The sequence below is a fragment of the Sminthopsis crassicaudata genome, chromosome 2 (assembly GCF_048593235.1).
Source record: "Sminthopsis crassicaudata isolate SCR6 chromosome 2, ASM4859323v1, whole genome shotgun sequence".
NCBI classification, from domain to species: Eukaryota; Metazoa; Chordata; class Mammalia; order Dasyuromorphia; family Dasyuridae; genus Sminthopsis; species Sminthopsis crassicaudata.
Window position 1 is genome coordinate 348693728 of NC_133618.1, and position 24353 is coordinate 348718080.

Below are 24353 nucleotides of genomic sequence, written 5' to 3' on the forward strand. Positions count from 1 at the left end.
CTTGCCTATTGAACTTCTCATGTTTTTCTCTACTATGCATAGTCACAAACGTGCCTTTTGCCAACGCAAAAGTGAAAATTAGGTTACTAATAAAATTATGTGAATACTTGAAATCACAAAAGTTAAATATGGGAATGTTGAGAATACACATACTCTCTGTTTCTCTCTTTTTTTGTCTTTGTCTAGCTCTCCTTCTCTCTATATATAGTTCTCTTAGTTCAACTTATTTTACTCAGTGTAAGTTCATAAAAGTAGTTCCAAGGTTCTTTGAATCCTTATATTCTTAATATTACAATTTGCACTATTCTTTAGTGAATGGATACCTACTTTGTTTCAGTTTTTTGCTTTGTTTTGTTTTTTTTTTCTACTATGAAATATGCTGCTATAATTAATTTTGTAACTTCCTCTTTGAGATTCTTTTTTTAATCAGTCAAGGGATAGTAACTTGTTTTACATAATTCCAAATTCTTTTCCAGATTAGCTGTACAAGTTCACAGTAACCATTTTAGCAATGACTACTTATATCATTTTAATGTTGCTTGAGTGATCTAGATTCCTGGTGGTCTAGATGTTAGTGGCTATAAGAGAGTTATTAAGAATCCCCTTAAAATCAGCCACAGGTTTTAGGAGTGAAAGAATCCACTCATTCCCGAATATTAGTTGCAAAATGAAAGTTTAGTGTTAGATAGAAATCAGTTTATCCAGAGACTGACTCCTATAGTGGCAGGTGTATGGAAAATGGAGTTTTGCATTGAGAATGCAGTTCTCAGTGGACAGAAAGTCCTGGCAGTAAAGAGGGCTGCCAAAGTCCATCTGCAAAAACTGTAGTTGATGTAAGCTTATTATATCTTAGTGGGGGTTGGGAAGCCCGAGCAAGTCAGAATGGGAGCTGGGACAAGCCCGAATCTCCTACTGGAATTCAAAGGGATGCTTTTTGACTAAGATTTGTAATTGAATCAAAGACTCTGGCATCCTGGAAAGACAACTTGTCTGGGGAGGATGTGCGTCAGCCAGGAGGGGCTGGGAATCTGAAAGGAATCACAGATCAATAGGAAATACAGTTTCTTAAAGGGACCACAACCTGTTTCAATTTCTCATCTTTGTTAATTTTCTAAGGGTAATGTGAAATTTCAGAGTCCTTTGACTTCGCATTTCTAATTTCCATTCTAATGATTTGAAGAATTTTATCACATGGTTGTTGACCATTTTCATTTATTTTGACAACTGTTCGTATCTTTTTATAACTTATCAGTTGAGGAGTAGACTTGTGATAGTCTATATTGATATAGAAAACTTCCTCTATAAATTCAAGTTAGTACCTTTTCTGCAACTTAATTCTTATAGAGTTGCCTGAGTTCATTAAGGTTGCTTAGACAGAAGTAAAACTTTGGAGTAAAAAAGAAGAGACTTTTTGCCAATTTTTGGATAAAGACTGAAGAGTACTGTAATAATTCAGCTGAAAAGAGAACTGTAACACCTGACTAAACTAGAGATTAGAGGTGATAAAATCTGTAGTTCTCCACTGAAAAGTGAGCTCAAGAAGTTAGTGTATTGACCCTTCCAGAAGAGACCCTTCGGAAGAGTTTATCAACTGAGTAGTCTGCCTAGCCCAGTCCGACAGGCATGATTTGTCAGCAGCAGAGCTTGCTAAGGAACCAATTCTGCAATTGAATGACCTACTTAATGCAGCCTAAATAGATTGAATCATGCTGTTATGGAGGGATTGCTGAGTCAAGGAGTATGGACTGCTTAATTGATCTTGCATGATTACAAATTGAAATCCAAAACAGACCACTTCATAGCTTTAAAGAGAATGCATTGGGGCAGCTAGTGGATAGAGAGCACCAGCCCTGAAGTCAGGAGGACTTGAGTTCAAATTTGACCTCAGACATTTAGCACTTCCTGGGCAAGTCACAACTCCAATTGCTCCAACTAAAAAAAAGCCGAAAATAAATAAATGAAAAGAAAACATCATGTCAATATAATTTCTTCATGTCAACATGTCTTCACATAGTTTCTTCATCTTTAACTATTTCCAATTTTTATGATATGAGATGAAACTTCATCAGTGTTTTAATTTCATAATCACAGAACACAATATTAGAGTTGGAATGAATCTCAGTCTAATGTATACCCAAAGGAATTCCCCAAATAGCATAAATGACAAATTGTTATTCAGTCTGTTCTTGAACACTTCCAATGAAGGCAAATCTATTACCTTCCAAAAGCAAATTATTCTACATTTGGGAAGCTCTAATTATTAGTTGATACAGTAGATAGTGTGCTGGGCCTGAAGACAGGATGATTTTCCTGTCTTTTCCTGACATCAAATCTTGCTTCAGACACTTATTAGCTCTGTAAGTCACTTAACCCTGGTTGTCTCAGTTTCCTCAGTTATAAAATGATCTGGAGAAGGAAATGGAAGACCATTTTAGTATCTTTGCCAAGAAAATCCTAAATTGGGTCACAAAGAGTTACTTAACTGAATTACAATTATTAGAGATTTTTTTCCTGACATCAAGCCCAAATTTGCCTCTTCCATTCACTATTCCTAGTTCTGACATATGGGGTCAAATATAATAATCTTTCTTCGATACGATAGATGTTGAAGAACAGTTATTATGTTCTTTTTTGATCTTTTCTTCAGATGAAACATATCCAGTTGTTTCAACTCAACCTCATGTGGTCTAAAGTCAATAGTTGTCCTTTTCTTGTCACTCTCTATCTTTCTTCAGTTGTCATACCTATAATTGAATATAGCAATCTATATGTAATCTGATCAGGATAAAATACAGAGAAACTATACTATTCTTATTCCTGGAAATAATGTAACTCAACATTAGCTTTTTCTTTTTTTTTGGCTGTCATATCTTATTGGATTCCATATTGGATTTATAGTCTACTAAAATCCCCACATCTTTTTTTTTTTTTTTTTTTTTTTTTTTTTTTAAGACAAATAAATTGCTGTCTAACCATATCTCCTCAATTCTTGTGAAATTGAAAAGTTACACTTTTCTCTGATGAATTTTACCATATTAGATTAAATCCAATGCCAAAGCCTGTCAAGATCTTTTTGAATCCTGGTTCGGTTATTAAATATATTATTATCCCTCCCAGCTTAGTGCCTTTCACACAAACATGCCACCTATGCTTTTATGCAAATCACTGATAAAAATGTTTAGCATAGGACCCAGCACAGATCCCTGGGTCTCCCACTATCATATTGCCCTTGTCATATCATATCATATTACCAGTTTAATAATCTTGTCCAAAAAGAAAATAAGAATAAGTTGTCTTCGTCTATTTTGGTGAAACCATGTTGACTCTGAAATCAGTACTTACTTTTCTATATGAATATATAAATCTTATAAACGATCCATTCCTAGAAAATTCCTATGAATTTCTCCATACCTTCTCTTATTGGGAAAGTTTTGGATGTTTTTCCTTGATAGCTTTTAGCTTTATATCAGTACATTTTTATCATAGTAAGGACATGTTATTTTATCTTTGTGCTTTTTTGTATTTTTAATGGACATAAAAAAAGTATTACTTATATATCAAAGGTTTTTTTTTAAGCAAGCCATACATTTCTGTGATGACATCCTTTATTCCATTTCTGTGCATTTCCTCATTTTTGATATGTTGTAGTTTATTTATGCCCACCATGCCAATTTCTATTGCCCTTTAATAATTCTTCAAAAATGTGGTCTTGGACTTTTACAAAAATCTTTTCTATTACAGTGGTAAATGACTTTAATGAGCAAAGTTTTATTATTATTAAGTTGATATTAATAATCAGGACATTGGGGAAAAGTGATGTCATACCTGGCATCATGATACAACATAAAATATTTTCATGGAGCTGCTAAACTGTATGTCAGTATATAAGTAAAGTAAGTGACCTTCCTTACATCATTCTTATAGGTGTGCTCACATTTCTCATCTTACTTATCTCCAAATGATGCCAAGGGTTGAGTCCAAATTGCTAGACAATAGCCATCAAATATACCATGGGATATTTCTGAATATTTCTTTTCACTTCTTGTACCTAATGAATCATTTCTTGTAACAATGAAAAGAAAAAGCAGTTTAGCAAAACTAAGCAACTCATCATCTGATAGTATATGTAATTTTCTAATTATATCAACTATCATCTAATAATATATGTAATTTTCTTCACCCATAATCCTTACCTCTGTAAAGAAGAGGAAGTGCATTTCCTCTTTTTTGGGGCCAGATGTAATTACTATAATTGAAGTGTCCAGTTTCTTATTATTCCTTCCTCCCTTCCCTTATTTTTTCTTTTTCTTTTTCTTCACTTCCTGCTTTCTTTCTTTCTTTCTTATTTTCTTTGGAGGGAAAAGAGGTATCATTTCCATTTATATTATGGTGTATTGTGGATATTTTATATATTATTTATCTAGTTGTGTTTATTTTCTTGTATATCAATTCATATAAATCTTCTTTAGTTTGTTTAGCTATGTCACATGAATAATGTACCATCATTGTAGGGCAATTTCAAATAAATTTCTACAATTTCACTTGGAGATATTGGTTAACAAGAACTAAAAGTCAAAATTCAGAAAGGAATATGTGATCAAACCTTTTGGCACCTGTTGGAGACTCTTACAAATTAGAAATGTGAGACTCTCTGCTTCTTATAGTAGAATTAATTAGACTTAATTAATTAGAATTAATTAATCAGGAACAATGGAGATGTAAGTAAATGAATTCAAAAGGTATTTGCAGATGAACCGTTGGTGTCAGACTTATCTGGGGAGTAACCAGTTCAAGATTTGGGCAAAGAGTAAATTGTAAGTTGATAGTTCTTTTTTGTGAAGTCTGGCCTAGCTCCCTGGAGGCCTCAGAATCAGTCAGAGTCAGGATAAGCAAAAGTCCTTGGTCTTTAGGGGAAGAAGAGAAGGAGATAGACAAAACTGCTACAAGCTTTCCACCAAACTCCCTTCTCCTTGTCCTCCTCCAAAAGTGACTCTGGCTTGTCTCACACCATCCCCTAATCCCTCCTGCGATTATCTGTATGCTCCAAAAGATCAAGCCAGCATGGAATAGTGAGAAGGGCCATTTTTCCAAGTATGTGCTAATAGAATTATTGTCCAATAGGTAGTTAGCCTTAAGTGCTCAGTTGTCTGTTTACAGTGCATCTATTTTAGAGTTTCAGCCCTTTACACTTTTTGACTGCTGAAGTTCTTTAAGAGTGTAAGGACTGCTGTAACTTGAGAGGAACATTTGTTTTTATTGGGGTGGAGGGCTGAATCCAGAGATTAACCCTTTCTTTGATTAGTGGCAACTCTTTCCATTTGACTCCCAGATGAAACCTTCCATCTAATAATAGGCTCCCCTATTAGAATGTGAATGTCTTGAGGACAGAGACTGACTTTTCTATTTGATTCTAGAGCTCAACATAGTGCTTTACTCACAATAAGCACTTAATACTTTATTCATTTATTCTAAAAGGATTGGAATCTACCTACAAAAAAGATATTCATTAGGAGGTGGATAGATAACATTTAAGCCTGTGAGCAGGCATATACTATAAAAGAGTGCAATATCCTCTGCAGGATTGTGGAACTTGATTATACTTTAAGGTACAGAACTGATAGTAAATAAATCATTGCAGAAAGGCTAGGACTATCTGGATAGTGAGTAGATTTATTTATTATATTCTCAGTAGAAAGGGTGAAGAAATTCACAAAATCTTTTCATGGTCTGTTCATTCTAATATTGGACATCATTTTTAACAAGCTTAATTTTTTTTTCCCTAGCTTACATAGGATTAGAAGCAAAAAGTTGGAAAGGTAAGGATGGCTGATATTGAAAGGCCTCCACATAGCAAATGAAATGACCATTGACATTCTAACAACAGAAGAGGAAACAGATAAAACTATAAACAAAGTGAACATACTGAAATATCTCAATTGATCCTCAGTTTTGATGGTGGGAATATTACTTCCAACAATCAGATTGAAACTCTCTTTCACTTTCTTAGGCAATTTCATAAGTTGTGCTGGCCAAAAAATTGCCAAGCTTCTAATGATGTATAACCAGAAAAACTCAAAAAAGTATCATTTCCTAGAGCCATTTTGTGAAAGAACAAATAAAATGATTGAGGTATAATTACCAATAGTGTTACAGAGGACAATTACTTAGTTTGGGTGACCATATGTTTGATATTACATTTGGTTTTCTCAAATTATTGTAAACATTAACTATAATTTTTAATGCTATTATTGGCTAGTAATGTTAGGTGAAGTGCTGTGTACAATTTTATTTTTAATATGTTCGAGGCAGAATGACCAAATTAGTGCAGGACTTTGATGATAAACTATCATCATTTCTTTTTTACTTAGTAATATTTTATTGTTTCCAGTTATATGTAAAGAGTTCTCAAAACTTGTTTTAAAAAATATTTTGAATTCCAAATTTTTGTCTCTTCCTTTCTCCCTCCCTCCCTATTCAAAACAGCAAACAATTTGATGATGGTTATACATGTGCAATCATGTAAAACATATATCTACACTAGTCTTCCTGTATCACTATTCCTTAACCTAAAAAAAGAAAATTAAGTGTAGATCCTAGAATGGAAACATTTTAATTGGATGTCAAGCATTGTAAAGTTTTCTGTTCATTAACAAATAGATAAATGAATAAAGTTTTTATTGCGTGCTTACTGTTTTGATACCTGTGCAATAGAGGACTACATCAAGTAGAGTCATGACTACCAACCAAATATCTGATTTCACAGTCAGCTTCTCTTCTTAAACTGAATTTTTTTAATCTTCTATTTTTAAACCAAAGAACAGAAAATGTTAAATTTGTTGTACTATATGCAACTCATTAGAGACACAAATAGGAAAATAAGATAGTCCCTGATCTAATAACTAATTCGCTTTTATCTTTATGGAGCTTCCGATCAAGTTTGCTTATGCAAAGCAATGTTCTTTGCTTATGCAATTTTTCCATATAACTGCTGAGTGGAATTTTTTACCCAAATATTTCAGGTAATAATTGCTTCAGTTCTCTGGTAGTTCTATTAGGCCACTTGTAGACAACATATTTTAGTTTTATTGTGTAAAAGATTTAGGCTAATATTACTGTTGTAGAATAAAAATTATTTTTTTTTAATTAGTAAAGATTGATGAAATCTTTTTCTTCTTTTTTTCCTGAGGTAATTGGGGTTAAGTGATTTATCTAGGGTCACACAACTAGGAAGTGTTAAGTGTCTCAGGCTAGATTCGAACTCAGGTCCTCCTAATTTCAGGGCTGGTGTTCTATCCATTGTACCATCTAGCTGCCCGGAAATATTTTATTTAAAAAAAAATGCAATTATAACATCAAACAGTTGACCATCTGGAGGAAAAGACTTCTTTAGGAAGTAGATCACCACTCCTTAAAGGATTAAAGTTTCATATATAAATATACACACAGAAACACAGACAGACACACACACACACACACAGATCTTGTTTAACCATAACTCTAGATTAAATAGATTTTGAGAACAATTCTTACATCATCAGAATTCTGAAAAAGAACAGGTAGTTTAGCAATTGTTTGGTTTTCTTCCAAAGGTAGTTCTTGAAATTCTGTATTATTTAGCTCAATTAGTTCAATATGACTTGTGGTTAAAGAGATTTGAGATGGGGCACAATTTGAGGCAGTTCAGAGTTGTCCATTCATAACTAACTAAGCTTTCAATATGATATTAGAAGCAGGTTAGACTAGTGAAGCTATTCTCAAGCTTTTTGATCACAAGATCCCTTTGCACTTTTAAAATACAAGATCCCAAAGAGCTTTTGTTTATGAGGATTCTATCTATTGATATTTATTATATTAGAAATTAAAACTGAGGCAGCTGGGTAGCACAGTGGATAAAGCATTGGTCCTGGAATCAAGAAGATGTAAGTTCCAACGTGGCCTCAGACATTTGAAACTCATTAACTGTGGGACCCTAGGCAAGTCACTTAATCCCATTGCCTTGCAAAACAAAACAAAACAAAACAAAAAAAACTATTGTATGTTAACATTTTAAAATAACTATATCAGGAGAGGAGAGACCATAAAGCATTGTGGCATTAGGAAACACCACATGGCATGTGGGAGGGGTAAAGGGAAAGACACCACAAGGCAGAGTGCTATGGCAAACTAACCCAAAAGAGTCAGCATCAGAGTCATGGACCATAAGTAGCTTTCAGAGGAAATTTTAGCCTCAGATACTTGGCATAACTTGAATTTCTAATTGGATTCCTTTCAGTGAGTGGGACCATGGAACTAAACTTATTTCTGTTATCAGAGTCTTCTTTCTGCCTGTTCCAGGGAATAATTTTGTCAGTGCTTCAGTTTCTCTGCCATATCCCCTCCCCCACTCAGGAACTCACCCCTCATCTGTAAAAACACAGAATTGGAATAAATTAGCCCTAAATTCTATTACTTTTTGAAATTCTGTGATTCTGCAGTGGCAAACCTATTGAGTGAGGTCAGTTTGGCAAAAATTAATTAAATGGCTTCTGTGTTCCATTTTTTTCTAATCCTGACTTTGTCCAAAGAAATGCATATTACAAATATCTTATAAACTGCCTGAGGAATTTGAGGCTTACATTTAAATAGCAAAAAGCAATGCTTTCTAATTTGGAATGAAAGAAAAAATGTAATGCCACTTAACAACAAAAAATAATAAACTTAATTGGATCAAGGAGTAGAGGAGATAAAGAAAAAAAAATCATCTTGAAATAAGAATTTTTAAAGAATTAACATAGCCATAAGCATTCACAAATTAATGACCACAATACAACAAATTTAACATTTTCTGTTCTTTGGTTTAAAAATAGTGATGAGAGTTGAAGGGGAACCCCCTTTTTGGGTCAGCGCAAAGTTGGCCCGTTGATGGCACAGAGTCCCCTGTAAATTGAATTTACAGGCCCGAAAACCTAGATTGATAAAAAGAGTTTATTGTAGGGATTTGGAAGTAAGGTTTAGTTAGTAAAGTTGAGGGTAGAGATAAAAGGGCACCCAATTAGGTCTGGTGAGCAGAAACCCTTGGTATGATCAACATAAGGATATGGACTTCTTAGCTTAGAACTTCTGCAATGTGGACTCCAAAGTAGCCCCTTTTATAATGGGCTCTTGGTGACCTTGAAGGTGGGTGGAGTCTGAAGCTCCTGGCTGGTTTTCAGCCAGGGTCAGCATTGAATAGAATTCAATGGGTTTAAACTGTGGGAGTTGGGAAAACCCCAGTTAGCTCAGATCCGGTGGGGGATGGAGAAAGCCCACTGACCAGGATTTATAAATCAAAGGTCAGCCATGATGGGGGTTTCTTAAAAGGGACCTCAACCTCCATCATTTCCCCCCTCAAACAGTTAAGGCTTAAATTCATTTAAAAAAAATTGGGGGGCAGTGTCCCTCATTTGAGGCAAGGTTGAAGATTTTCTCCAAAGATCTTCAGAGTAGCAGGGTCCCCTCTTCTTGTTCCCCCTCAAACTGTCACCTCCAGATGCATGTGGGAAAAGGGGAGATGATCTCTTAATTGCTTCGAGCTGACAAGGGTCGTAGAGATTTGGGGTTTCATGCCTGGAGGTGAGGCATGAGATGTGGAGGATGGCAGCAGGGGATCTACGGGGTGTCCCGGTCAGTTGTCCCCAGTCAGTTGTCCCCAGTCAATTGTCCAATCAATGTTCTCCAGGCTGAAGGGTGGCTGAGAATCCAGAAGCCCCGAGAAAACAGATCTCAGGAACAGATTAAAAGTGGGGTGTCATCCAGGGTGGAGATGGTGACATTCAGAGGAATGGGCCTTTAGGGAGAAATACATCATCAGGCCCCTTCTGTGGGCTGCTTGTCTGATGGCCCATCTAACTATCAAAGAGAAATAGGAGAAAATGCTTAGAGAAAAGATTATTTGTAGCCTAGCCCTTTCACCCCTAATTCCTCCTGGGATTGGGAATTAAAGAGTGTGAACTCAGAAATCAGGGGAGGCAAAAGGCCTTAATATCTAATAGATTTAATGAGCCACTGCTCTTTTGTGAGGCAGGGTCTAGGGAAAGGTATATCCCCAATTGTCAGGGCTGCAAATCAAGATAAGAATGCAGTTTAAGATCTTGGAAATTTTGGGAAAACTGTTGTTTTTCTTGAAAAGAAGAGAGTTGATTCCTCAATAAGCAAAGATCCTGAATCTTTTCCTTCCTGTTTTCCCCCACTCTTTATGGGGGAGGGGTGAAAGGAGTCAGAGGAGGTGCACAGTATCAGTATAGCCTACCCAGCTTACTGGCCCCTGAGGTGTTCGGGCTGTCCTGGGATAAAGGGAAACAGGGCCAGACCCCAAATTCCTACCAGGGAGCAGGACGCGGGGGAGGAGGTGCAGTTCAGCCCCTGTGATGTAGTTTTTCCAGTTTACCTTCTGCTTGAACTCAGGATAGAGACTGGGATCTCCTCAGTTTCCTACAGGAGTCTAAGTCTGGGAGAGCTTAAAAAAAAAAAAAAAAAGCACATCTGCTCCAAGTTTTCTTTCAGGAGGCAGTAGTTGCTCTTAGAAGAGAAGAATTGAGATTAGTGAGATAAAGGGAAACCCAACAGGTGTTAGAAATCAGTTTTGGACAATTAATAAATTGTCCAGTAACAGACAGATGACCAGGCTAAATACTTATTTGCCCAAGCATTTAGGATACAATGATTACAAATAATCAGGCTGGAAACAATGAGGTATGACATAATTGAATTGCATTCACAATTTCTATTGACTATTGCTCTGATCTTAGAAATGAATTACAGGAGGAAAAAATGCAAGAACATAAATTTTAAACAAATATTTATCATAACCTTATATTGATAGCAGTAAGGAATTTGTCCCAATAAGTTCATAGCCAAGTAGATGTTTCATAAGTGAACATTATTCATTCAAATCAGTTTGCTTTTAAAATACCCAATACATAGAAAAATATCCCAAATTGCATATTATTCTTAACAGAAACATTTTCAAAAGGACAAGAAAAAAAAAAGCTTATTATTTTAGAGGCTCTGACCCAATACAATACAATCTATTTAAACTTATACAGAATGTCCAATTCCACATAAGAGAATTCAAGAAGTTAAACTTTTAAGCCTAGGTTAAGTTTGAATTTTATTGCTCTTTTCCAACCTCTTTTACTTCAAAAGGAGTTAGCTTTGGTGGGTGTGTCTCCTTTCAAGGGCAAGGAAGCCCTTTCAAGGTGGGTGGAGATAGATTAGTTAATCTGTTCAGTGGAGTTTATTGAGAGTCGGTAACTGTACCCAACTCTATAGCTTTCGTTCTCTTTAGGTATCCCTAAGAGAGAGAGAAATGACAAAAACTTTTAATTTTTGTTTCTATTTCACCAGAGCTTTGCCATGATGTCTCAATGAGCAAATGCTTAGCTTGAGCATTGAGCTACAAGACAGATCAGCCAAGTCCCGGGAAGCTGTCTATCTCACCTCACTGATAGAGAGGGTAGGGGTTTATGTTACCTCATGAACAGTATAGAGACAAGAGCAAGCAGACTATTGGAGTAGGTCTCTAGAGAGATGAAATAATCAGGGGAGACAGCATCTTGATAAGACATTTCGATAGCTTGGGATAGGAGAGACATTCTGGTATTCTAAGCCTAAGTTCTTATCAGGTCTACTGATAAGGAAGGGAGGTTTTTCAGAACAGAGAAGCAGGAGAATTGAAGCGGGGCTGAGTTAGGAGAATTAGGGAAATTAAGTTAGGACAAAAGTAAATAAACCAGACTAAAACTATAAAAATACAAGGATTTATGGCAAGAACCAGTTTCTCCCCAATAACGCAAGAATTATTAGCATCAAACAGCATTCCTCATTCAGGGAGACACACAAGCATCACTGTTCGAATCTCTGCAGTTTGGGAGCATCTCAGCCAGAAATGGACAGTCTTTAGGTCTGTGGTCATTTGTGCATTTATTTCAGTCTCTGTTGAGTAGCAGTGCTCAAGGCAGTTCTGCTGCCCAAAGAGGGGCACTCCACAACTATCAGGGGCTCTAAGAAAGTGTAAAGTGGGGTTTGGATGAACTCCATTTTCCCTTTCTCTCTGGACAGAAGCTGGTAGCAGGAGACAGATTTCTGAGTAAATTATGCAATTAGACCAAGACAGGCCACCCCAAACCATTAGAGTCCTGATATAGAAATGCTGAAATAGTAATTAAGGAACTGGGGTAACAGGGGTGGAAAAACAGATCAGAAAGGCTGCCAGTCCTTGGACTTGGATTTTTGGTTGTTTCTAAAAGATAATAACCCAGCAAATCATAGTCTAGTAAATTTTAAGCAAGGAGTAAAATAGCAATTTTAAGCAAGGAGTAAAATAGTTTCCAATTTATCCTGAACTTAATGAAATATGTTTCTTAAAAGTTTCTTAAAACCCCCATCAATAGAAAATTTAAAAAATTAAGTTTAAGAAGAGAAGCTGATCATGAAATCAGATATTTGGTTGGTAGTCATGACTCTACTTGATGGCACCCTTAGGGCTATTGCACAGGTATCAAAACAGTATCTCTCTCTTTTTTTGATATAAGTATACAGAACTTTTCTGACTCAGGGCTGAAAAAAACTCTAAAGCTTTTGAACATTAGTTCACTACAACTACAACAGGCTATTGGGATATGCTAGTGTCTTTTCAAATGTATAAGGAGAATTTAGGAGAACAGGTAAAGTAAAGTGAGAAGAGTTTTGTGTATAGCCACTCAGCTTTTGTTATGTGGCAATAACCTTTAAGTTTTGCCATACATGATTCCCTGGGAAGACTTTAGATATGTTTTTTTTTTTTTTTTCTTTTCTGATCTATATTATACACATTCATCTTGAAAAGTAATTAGATGGCAATTTATTGAGATAAATGAGCTGTCTCAAAGTAACAGAATCTGTGTTGGGTTATAAACAAGACCTAAAGAAATTCAAGTGACAGAGGAGGCTCCTGAAAATAGCCTGTCTTGGCAGAAATTACCCTATAACTGTGAGAATTATTCTGGAATTTTTTCTAGTTATAGACATGCTGAATTTCTAATGCTTTAAAAAAAAAAAATAAAACTATAGTTTAGAATGTCAGTTTGCTTTATATTGTTATTTTCTTTTTCTGTGATTATTTCATGATCTATTTTCACAACTTAAATTTTAATGTATTGTTTTGCACCAATTGTTAGATTTGAAAAAGTTATTCTACTCCTCAATTTATATGGTAAATTACAAGTTTATGTAATGCTAGAGAAACTGAGGCAAGATAGAGATTAGAGAGTTTTTTAATATTTTATTTGGATTTCTGAAAGGGAGAGATTTTCTGGGACCAAAAGGATCCATTTTTGTTCTCAGGGCTGAATCAGACTTTCTTCTCAAAGAATCCAACAGCCAATGTGAGGTTCCCATGAAATATATATACATGTGGCTCTAAGGTTGGGTAGACAAAGGCAGGGGGGTGAACAGGAATTTCCAAGAATGGGACCATCAATCAGGTTCTGACAAGTTGAAGGTAAGACCATAAATTCTTACAAATTAGAAGGATGTAGGGTCCAACAAGCCTTTTAAATTGGGATTTGAAGGAAACCAGAAAATCCAGGAGGTAAGTGTAAGAAGACAGAGAATTCCAGGGATGAGGGGCAATAAACATGCAGAAGATGGAGTATCATGTGTGTCACAGATCACTGAATAACATAAACATGAACATCAAGTAAAAATTGTAAAGATCTTCCTATAGCTTGTGAAGGGCTTTAAAAATCAAACAGGCTACTGATTCAGTAGGGAGTCACTGGAGGTTAGAGACAAAATCAGATTTCTGCTTTAAGGAAGTTAATTTTGATATCTGGGTGAAAGATGGATTAGAGGAAGAGAGACATCAAGTAGAAGGCCATTGCAATAATCAAAATGTGAAGTCATGAGCATGGCCAACAAGATGATGGTAACAGAGTTAGAGGAATGAAGTGTTAGTGTGTGTGTGTATATAAAACCATATTCTAAACAGATATTATGGTGTCTGTTATTAAACAGGGGCACTTTGAAGAAAGAATAGACCAGGTTTTGATTGGATGACTAGAAAGAAGGTGCTACCCTCAACAGTAATAGGGAATTTTGGAAGGGACAAGGCACAGAAGGAAAAAGTTAATCTGTTCTGTTTGGGACATGCTGAGTTTGAAATGGCATCCCTTTTGTAATGTCCAGTAAGTAGGCAGTTGGAAATGATAGATGAGATCATTGAATCTGTGAGACCTTGAGATCATCAAAAATTAGTTAAATGGTGAAGTATTAATCATTATGAATACTCTTTAAAGGGTAAACTAGAAATCTTAATTATAAAATTCTGCCTAGAATAATTTATTCAAGATACTTAAATGTAATTACAAAAATTGAATTTAAAAACTATCTTTGCTCTCATTGTTTCTTTTATCTTTCCTTCTCATAGAAAATTGTCTTGTACTCTACTTTTAATGTTGGCCAAGCACTTTGGTGATTCCTTGATAATTCAAGTTACCACAAAATAAATTTTTTCAATAATATTTTATTTTTCCAAACACATAAAGATAGCTTTCAATATTCCCTTCTGCAAGATTTTATGTTCTAAATTTTTCTCCTCTCCCCATCCCTTTCCCCAAGATAGCAAGTAATTTGATACAGATTAAATATGTACAATTCTTTAAAATATATTTCCGTATTTGTCATGTTGCGCAGAAAAATCTAACCAAAAGGAAAAAAAACAAAAAAACAAAAAAGAAAAAAAAGACAAAGGTGAAAATACTATGCTTTGATCCACATTCAATCTCCATAGTTCCTTCTCTGCATGTGGATGGCATCCTCTATCTCAAATCTACTAGATTCATTTTTGGTCTCAGGGCTGAATCAGACTTTCTTCTCAAAGAATCCAATAGTCAAAGCTTGGCAGGGGGGATGAAGTCCAAACACTGGTGAACGGGAATTTCCAAGAAAGGGACCATCAATCAAGTTCTGACAAGTTGGCGGTAGGACCATAAATTCTTACAAATTAGGAGGATTTGGGTTCCAACTAGAGCCAGGAAGTCTGAAACTTAGAGATCCAAGATGCCAATTAGGTATCTTTTCCTGTCAGTTTAGCCAGTCTGAGAGGTGTGAGGTGGTACCACAGCCACCAATACATTTTTAATTAGCCCGTTAGTTTGGGCTCTTCCAAGTCCTATGTATTGTTTGACTTGACCTTTGCTTTCTTTTATTGGGGGAGATTAGACTTTACCCTTGGCATTTTAACCAATGAATTTATTCATTCTAGACAAAGAAACCACTTTTCACTTTTTCTTCCTACCATCCTCAGTAACATTTACTAAAAGCTTGGTTGATTGTTTTTTATAGGAGTCGTAGGCAACCGGATTGGCCCTCTAAATCGCCGTACAGAAAAATGGAATAGGAGTTAAGAGTAGATACACAGCATGTAGAGATAGGAGGACTATCCAAGTGCTCGGAGTTACAACCTGGTTACAACCTAGCAGGCCTGGGTCTGTCCGCGCAGTAATCAGAAGATCATTTCTACGCATGCGCTACTTGAGCCCATTGGTTCGGGTGAACTATGGACGTTGTAGTTTCTACGCCTACTCGTATCAGAACTTCAGCTGTTGGCGGCAGCCTCCAGGCTATTTCACCTTAAACGAGCTCAAACAAAATCGCCTTAGCTCCCTCAGGAGCCCAGGCCTATTTCATTCTTCTGGTCTTCAAAGGGCTCAGTGGCAAATTTAAAGTGTAGGAGGTCTTAGGGGGAAAAAAATCTATAATCCTTCCGCTTTTTACTCGTAGTTAAGGGTTACTTTTTTCACAAAAAAACCCGGCTCCTTTAAGATTGAAATCCGAAGATTAACCTTCAGATCTTGGCCCCGCCCCATGCTCCGCGCTGCGTCTCTAGCTGTTTGGTCGAAACCAAAAACAGGGGGGAGGAGCGTAAATTATGTATGGTTGCGGAAATGATTCAGGTCTCCGATGTTGAAAGTTCTTTAATTTAGAACTCAAATGAAGATCCAGGTAAACTGGGTGAAGTAATGGGAAGGGTTCGAGTCTTGCAGCACGTAGCCGATGTTGCCTCTCCCCTTGCCGGCTCCGCCAGTGGTACTCCTCAGTTGCCCAGGTGCGTTCACCGGGAGTGGGACCCGCAGTGAGATTCCCGAGTGGGGGTCGCTGCGGTTGCAGTCGTATCTCTGGACTATGGTTACCGGAGCGGGTTCCGGAATGGTCCTCGGAGTCATGGAGGGACCTAGAGCCGCCGCTCAGCTTTACTTTGGACTAGTTTTGGAGAAGCTGCGCAACGTGAGCTTGAGTTGAGGCCAGGGCCGGGGCGGGGCGGATGGGGGTGTAAAGGCCGGGGGTCACTGGAGCGGGGCCAGGGGAAAGGAAGCTGGGACCGGGATTGTCTTGAGACCCGCAGCAAGCTCTGGAGATATGAAACGGAGAGTTCAGTCAATATTTACTAGCCTCCTGTGGAAATATAACTGTTGTACCAGGATGAATGAGAGATTGTGGCTCTGCTGGGCGCAGAGGCCTTCTGGTCCATTTCATAAACGAGGAAACTAAAAAGTTAAGAGACTTGCCCTACATTCTGCTAGTAAGTTTGAGAAGCTAGATATACAGCGTCTGTGCTCAAATCTCCGTGTAACCTTGATAGTCACTTAACTTTATGAATTCCGCTTTCTTCGTTCTTAATTCTTTCAAATTATATTCAGGAGACATTTGTTAATTAGTATTTGTTAGGTGCTGGAATGAAGGGGGAGTTGGATTAAATGACCTCTGAAATGCCTTATCACTGATCATCACTAGATCACTGATCCAAGTGTGACTGTTTATTACGTAATGATGATACATTTTTTTTTAAAGTTTGTCCCATTATACAGTCTCATAAATAACGTTTTAGAGTATCTCTTTTCTAACTACTCTTGTGTTATAGACCAGGATTGGTGATTCAGGTTTAGAATTGGAATGAAATGAGACATTTGTAGACTGACAGTCAATAAAAGAAAGTTTACTTAAATATGGCAGGAAAAGAATATGTAGCAAGAATGCCACATTGATTATTCGGGCATTGCATTCCTTTGGGTGATGGTTCTGTTAATCTGTTGTCTAAAAGCATGACTTTTTAGTCTTTATGCTATCAGAAAATGACATCAGCAGTTTGCTGCTTAATCCCTTGGACCAATTAAGTATCTAGAACAATTTTAATATCTTACAAGGAAAAACTAGCCTAGCCCATTTGTAGGGGACAAGATGGAGTGGAAATGATGGCCACAGTATATCATGCCCTTTAGTGATGGGCCATAAAGGTCTTCTAGTAGGTTTTCCATCATTTAGATGTCCTTAGGATCTGTTGTCTGGGGGATGCCAGAAGCCTGACATAAGTTTGGGAGGAAGAAGAGAAAAGCTGAAAACACAAAAATAGCACAACCTTCCACGACCTTCATCCTATCTTCTCTCTCTAAACAAACAAGGTTATAGCCCTCTGAAGAAGTGATAAAATATGAAGGAGAGCAGTGACCAAAATTCCCAGGCTTTACCTCCTTCCTTTTTAAGGTCTAAGGCTTAGATTTGAACTGTATGGTTCATGTGATGTAAGATGCATCTTTGTAGTTTAAAGTGTCAAGTGATGATGATTAAGAAGCTGCAGGACACAACACAGATATGGCATTTTGAGTGTGATTACTCATTCACATCATTGGTCAAGATGATTTGTAGTAAAGTAGCCAAGAAGTCATTATATTCTTATGTGAATCTCGTGCTGGTATTAGATTCAATACAGAGAATTATCTACTTTGACTGTGCCCTCAAAGAGAGCCATGATCTATTCTCCTTGGGAAGACCCATTGTATTGGGAGAAAAGAAGGAATGCCAAAATTGTGATCCTTTAGAAATTTCTGCTGAGGATCTCTTGCCTTTTTCCATGGAGGTTAAATAGATAAATTTTACCTCCCTCAATTGCTAGAAAGCAAGCCACTTGCCTGGAGCAGCACCTATGCTTCTCCATTGCTCCCTAGACAATATTTATCCAATGATCATTGGAGTTCTAAACTGATAGCATTATTTTATTTGCAAATTATATTAAGCAATTGGTAACCACTTTTGCTACTGCTCGTGCTGGTATCCACACTGCTGCCAATAAGGTCCATATTACTGTTGAGTCAATTTTCATTGGGGCCAACATTGCATCTGCTGCCTCCTTCTGCAGAGCACTGTGTGCTCAACCTACTGATGTTGTACTTTTTCTTCATTTTGCTGAAACCGCATGTTGATCATTCTGCCAAGCCAGGTACAGCTCCTCTGTGCCAGGGTCTAGCATTTCCTTTTTCTGCACTGGTGTCTGAGCATTCTACAGTGGGGTTGCCTTCTGTGCTGGTTGAGAACTGCTACTTCTTTAATAACATTCCTCTATGCTATAGTGAGAGTACTGCTGTGGAGGTGCCACTGCTCTTTCCCGTGGGCTGTCTCTTTTGAGACAGTTGCCCTTCTGTGCCAAGGATAATATTTCCAGGATTATTCCTATCTTTCAGGAGAAATTCGAGAGAGAGAGAGAAAGAGAGAGAGAGAGAGAGAGAGAGAGAGAGAGAGAGAGAGAGAGAGTTAATAGTTAATAATTGAAAGGTGTGAAAGCAGAAACTTTTTCTGTTAATAGATCATTTTAACCCCTCTACACATCAATAGGTTTGCATTTGCTCCAGAGAGCATCTTTTGTCACTTCAAGTAAAATCCCTCTCTTCCCCTTTCCCCTCAGCGCCTTGCAGTTCTAACAAAGTCCAAACAGTACAGTTCCCTATAGTCTATCTAGTGTTTTTAAGTTTGCAAACTATTTTACGTATTTAACTTATTTGATTCTCACAATCTTATAAGATAGGTGCTATTGTTATCTCTATTTTACAGATGGAGAAAATGAGACTAAGAGAGGTTTGAGTGACTAATGAGTACCTAAGGGTAGATTTGAACTCGTAATTTACTGCCTCCAACTCCAACAGTGGGCTACCCTTACTGCCAACTATAACTAAATATTATATGAAAAGTTCCCCAGTAGTTTCTTTAGTACAACTTTTAAATAATACCAACATTTTAGTATTTAGGGAGGGCTTGAGATTAAAATAATCAATAAGCCTAGAGATCAGTATTGACCTTGAGATTTAATTGGCTCGTGTTTTATGACTTGATCTATTGGATTGGCTTCCTGGTTGCCTCTACAAAAATGCCATAAGATGTTCCTTTCACTGGACTGTTTGAACAATAGAAATATAAGAGACAGGCTTAGTTGAATCAATTCATCTATTGGGAAAACAGTTCATATATGGAGAAGTAAATACAAAATATGTACAATGTAATGCTTGAGGAGTAGGGATGACTAACAATGGGAATTAGAGGAAATATTTCTATAGGTGATACTTCAACTATACTTTAAGGGAGCTAAGGATTTCAAGTGGTGGAAGTAAAGGAGAGCATTCCAGGGACAGTCTATACAAAATAATTGAAGTAAGAAATAGAGCATCTTGTGTTGGAGATGGTAAATCTACCAGTTTGACTTAATTAGGGTGCACAGAAATTTATAGGCTGGAGTCCAGACTGGGGGGGCTTTTATATGTCTACTGACTATGATAGGTTTCACCATGTTGTTGCTGTTGTTTTTAATAGCTTTTTATTGTTCCAAATACATGCAAAGATAGTTTTCAACATTTGCCTTTGAAAAACCTTGTGATCCACATTTTTCTTCTTTCTTTCCCCCCCCCACCCCTTCCCATAAACAGCAAGTAATCCAATATAGGTTAAACATGTGTAGTTCTAAACATTTCCATATCTGTCATGCTGAATAATAAAACTCAAATAAAAAGGTAGAAGAAAAAAATAACACAAGAAAAAAAAAAAGCAAAAAATCAACAACAAAAGGTGAAAATACTATACTTCCACATTCAGTCTCCATAGTTTTCTTTCTGGATGAGGATGGCTCTTTCATTACAATTCTATTGAAATTGACTTGAATCACCTCAATATTGAAAAGAACCATGACAGTTTATTATCACATAATCTTGTTGCTATGTACAATGTTCTCTTGGTTCTACTCACTATACTTAGTATTACTTCATGTTAAGTCTTTCCAGGCTTTTCTGAAATCAGCTTGCTCATTTTTATAGAACAATAATATTCCATAACATTCATATATTATAATTTACTCAGTCATTCTCCAACTGGTAGGTATCCCAGTTTATTGCCACTACAGAAAAGGCTTCCACAAACAATTTTGCTTGTGAAGATCCGTTTCCCTTTTTTTTATGAACTCTTTGGGATCAGACCCAGTGGAGACACTGATGGATCAAAGGGTATGCACAGTTTGATAGCCCTTTGGTTATAATTCCAAATTGCTCTCCAGAATGGTTGGCTTAGTTCACAACTCCGCCAATAATGTATTAGTGTCCCAGTTTTCCCACATCCCCTGTAACGTTTGTCATTATCTTTTCCTGTCTTTTAGCCAATCTAAGAGGTGTGAAGTGGTGCCTCAGACTTATCTTAATTTGCATGACCAGATTGTAAAGGGGATTAAAAGCTGCATAAAGAAGTTTATATTTGTATCTAAAAATAATAGGTAACTACTAGAATTGGTTGAGTAAGGTAGTCATGTGATCTAATCTATGTTTAAAGAAAATTACTTTAGCATCAGTATTTAGAATATACTGGAGTAATGCCAGATTTGAGGCAGGGAGGCAAAGTAAGAGGCTATTGGAATAATCTAGGCAAGAGCTGATGGAGGATCTAAAGTAAGATGGTATCTTTGGTAGTAGAAGAACTTGGATGTGAGAAATATTGGTAATGTTTGGATATATAGTGTAAGGGAAAGGGAAGAATCGAGGATAATGCCTACATTATGAACCCAAGACACTGAAAGGATCATATTTGATAGAAGTAGGGAGGTTTAGAAAAAAGGCAGTTTAGGAGGAAAGATAATGAGTTCAGTTTTAGACATGTTGAGCTTGAGATATTTCTAGGGAGTAAATTTGGGAGGGGAATAGCTGATTTTTAAAATGACATTTAAAAATAGGAATTAGATTTCTGAACTGCAACTTAAAATATAAAAATAATGAGTTTGTTAGGATGGAATAGATCTGACAAGGATTGATAAAATATATTTTTCCAGAGTCTTAAAAATCTAAGAGAGAATTTTTTTTTAAACTAAAAAGAAAGAGATAGGGGGGAAAATAGCCCAAATATATACAGTGTGCTTGATACCATGGAAGAGTAGAAATGATGAGAAATCCACAATATACAGAAATCCATGAGAAGAACTGCTTGATAAAACTTGCAGCTTTGGTTGAGGTAGTGTGGTATGGTGGAAGAGTGCTAGTTATTCAGCTAGAGGACCTCAGGTCAGATTCTGACTCTGCCATTTTCTACTTGTATGACTTTTAGGCAAGTCATTAATTTCTTGCCTAATTTCCCATATCTATAAAAATGATATTGGAATGAATCTCTGAAATCATTTCTAGCTCCCATTTGTGAAATTAAGAATCATGCCACAACTGTATCTAGTCTAAGCTCTGCAATTAACTAATTATATGACAGTGTTCAAAGACCTTCAGTACAGGTGAAATACTAACACTCCAAGCCAGCCAATAACTTTTGTCAGAAAACATTTCCCTTCCATAAGGGATTCTTAACTTGGGATATATGGAATTCCAAAAGGAGTCTATTGGTTTCAAACTATGCTTCATACTATGAAGTTGAGAAAATATTACACTTTATTATTTTATTTAACTGCTAACTAAAATTTAGCATTTCCTTCAATTAGTTAAACATGTCTTGGAAAGGTTTCCAAAGGTTTCATTGTATTGCCAGAAACATATAGTCGTCTTGCCCCCTCCTTCCCAGTCTTCAGTTCTCCAAAATAAACATCCCAGTTCCTTCAACTGCTCCTTTAATTTTGTCACCTGCAGAGGTAGCATAATTTGTTAAATGCACAGAAGCTCATTATCATTGACTAACCACTAGGTGAAGTCTTTTGCTATGGTAACAACTAATAGCAAAATATCCCTCAGTTTTATTTGGTCCTTTTCAATTCCACAGTGACAGTGGCAGAAAATGGAGTACAAGGTATTGAAAAACGACAGTTCTTAGACAATAAACTATAAACATTAAATTGTTATTCTAAATGTGACATCTTTTGTCAATCTAATGAGTAAATGGCCTTGCAGTTAAATAATTGAATTTGCTATATACAGTTTGCTTTAAAAAAAAAAAAAAACCACAAAAAATTCAACATGTTGCTTAATAATCAATCAATCTCTCTCTCTTACACACACACACACACACACACACACACACATACATACATACATACATACATACATATATTTTGGTAACTGCATATGCCTAGCTCTGCATTAGGTGCTGGCGTGCTGGATAGGAAAAGACCAAAAAATGAAGCAGGCTCTCTTCTTTAGGGTTAAAAAATGACCTTCAAGGCCCTTTCCAATTCTAAATCAATAATCCTATAGTCTTTAACAATTGAAGACTTGCAATCTAAGATTTTCTTGAACTCTTCTCTGTCTTTCTATCTCTTCCTTCTTCTCTCCCTCCCTCTCTCTTTCTTACATATCCTCATATCTACATACCTACTTCCTAGATCCTCTCTATTTCTCTAACATTGCTGAGACACTTTGCAAGTCCTCATCACTTTACACCTGAACTACTACAATAGCCTGCTGGAGGATTTCCTTGTCAGAAGTCTCTTCTCGATCCTACATTAGCCTGTCAAATTCATCTTCTGAAAATCATGTCTGATCATGTCAACCCTGTATTGAGTAAATTTGAGTGACTCCCTGTTTCCCCCAAGATCAAATATAAAAATCTTTGGCTTTTAAAGCTCTTCATAACTTGGCTCCTTTTTATTTTTTCAATCTTCTTAAATCTTACTCCTCTTAACTTTGCATTCTTCTTCTCATAAGACATTTCATCTCCTAACTGTTTTTTTCCTGGCTGTACCCCATGCGAAATCTTTGTTGATGTTTCCTGGCTTCCTTAAAATCTTAGCCAAAATCCTATTTGCTATCAGAACCTTTTTCCGGTCTACCTTAATACTAGTAGTGTTTTCCTTTTGTTGATTATCTAAAATTTATCCTGCATATATCTTGTTTGTATATAGTATAAAGTTCCACATAGTAGGCGTTTAATATTATTTATAATAATGTTGAGCTGACAGCAAAAAATCCCACTGATCATTTAATTTCTTTTTGTGTTGCAGATTGTAGCAGCATTGCCTGAAGATATGAGACCAGGTACTGATCTATATGGATTTCCCTGGGAAATGGTGTTATGTGCAGTTACGGTTGGCTTTTTCACAATTCTCCTTTTTTTGTGCAGAGGTTTTTATTCGGTAAGTAACCAGAACATACACTATACTAAAATGATATGTACTATATGCTAGCATATTTAAACATTTTTTTAGTACATATAATTAGATTAGTCACTCAAAATTGGATTTATAGGTGATTAACATAAAGAAAAAAGCCAGATGTAATTTAAAAAATAAAGTACACATTTTGGAGAATTTGTTGCATGATTATTTTATAGCAGTGATAAAACCTTTTCCTTCTTTTATTTTGTCTCCAAAATATTCTGTAATTATTAGGTAATTTTTCCACATATTGGATGTTTTACATATTGTTGACATTTTTCTTCATATATCAGTATTCATACCAACCCATCCTATGCTGTTATTTGCTCTCCCAAGAAAACTTCTGGCACTGCAGTATTTGAGTAAGAGAAAGGAGTTTAAAAAAAAAAAAAAAAAAAAAAAAAAAAAAAAAAAAAGAAAAGTGTTTTATTCTTTTCTCTGATCAGAATTCACTGTCATAATATAATGAGGGGTCACTATTATTTGTAATATAAATATTTGAAGTTCAATATGTTAGACTTGCTAGATTATATAGTTTTAAAATGCATTGTAATGTAATTTCTTTGTTAAAACTCATTTATTTCAGGTTAAAAGCCGACTTTATGTAGGTAGGCTATTTTTTTTTCTATTTTAGATCTTTTTATTGTACTTTGAAATTTTTCATTCTTTTCATTATAAGAATCTAAACATAAAAATATTGATTTTTTTTCTTTTAGGAAGGGAAAAACAACTTGCCAAAAATGTTTCTGAACTAGTGGAAGAAAAATGTAAGATTCTTAAAAAACTTAGCTTTTGTCAAAAAGAGGTAAGCATATTTCATAAATTGTCAGTTTTCATGTTAAGCTTAAGAGTTTACTTGAAAAGACTTATATGCAGCAACTTTATCCAACTTTGGGAATATGGTTTTGCTTTTAAGTTTCTGTTTAGTTTGCAGTTTTCTTTAAAAGATACAGCCCCACATAGTTATAGT

The 24353-nt window shown here is 36.0% G+C and overlaps 2 protein-coding genes across 12 annotated transcripts in view; both read left to right on the forward strand.

Annotated features, from left to right (window-relative positions):
• The window catches only part of LOC141552833 (melanoma inhibitory activity protein 2-like), a 64738-nt gene extending 49334 nt beyond the window's left edge, over positions 1-15404 (forward strand). Inside the window, exon 6 of the mRNA XM_074284796.1 lies at positions 15343-15404. Coding sequence (XP_074140897.1) covers positions 15343-15404 — 62 coding nt within the window. The remainder of the gene's footprint in view (positions 1-15342) is intronic.
• Positions 15405-15539: 135 nt separating this feature from the next.
• Positions 15540-24353, forward strand: part of MIA2 (MIA SH3 domain ER export factor 2) — a 68706-nt gene continuing 59892 nt past the window's right edge. For 3 of the 11 annotated variants that reach the window (XM_074290719.1, XM_074290720.1, XM_074290721.1), the window contains exons 1-4: positions 15922-16284; positions 23231-23362; positions 23970-23991; positions 24100-24188. In XM_074290719.1, the coding sequence (XP_074146820.1) occupies positions 16054-16284; positions 23231-23362; positions 23970-23991; positions 24100-24188 (474 nt within the window). In that variant the 5' untranslated portion in view covers positions 15922-16053. Of the gene's footprint in view, positions 16295-23230; positions 23363-23969; positions 23992-24099; positions 24189-24353 lie in introns of all 11 variants that reach the window. The other 8 variants (XM_074290723.1, XM_074290730.1, XM_074290722.1 and 5 more) reach the window with 7 other exon arrangements.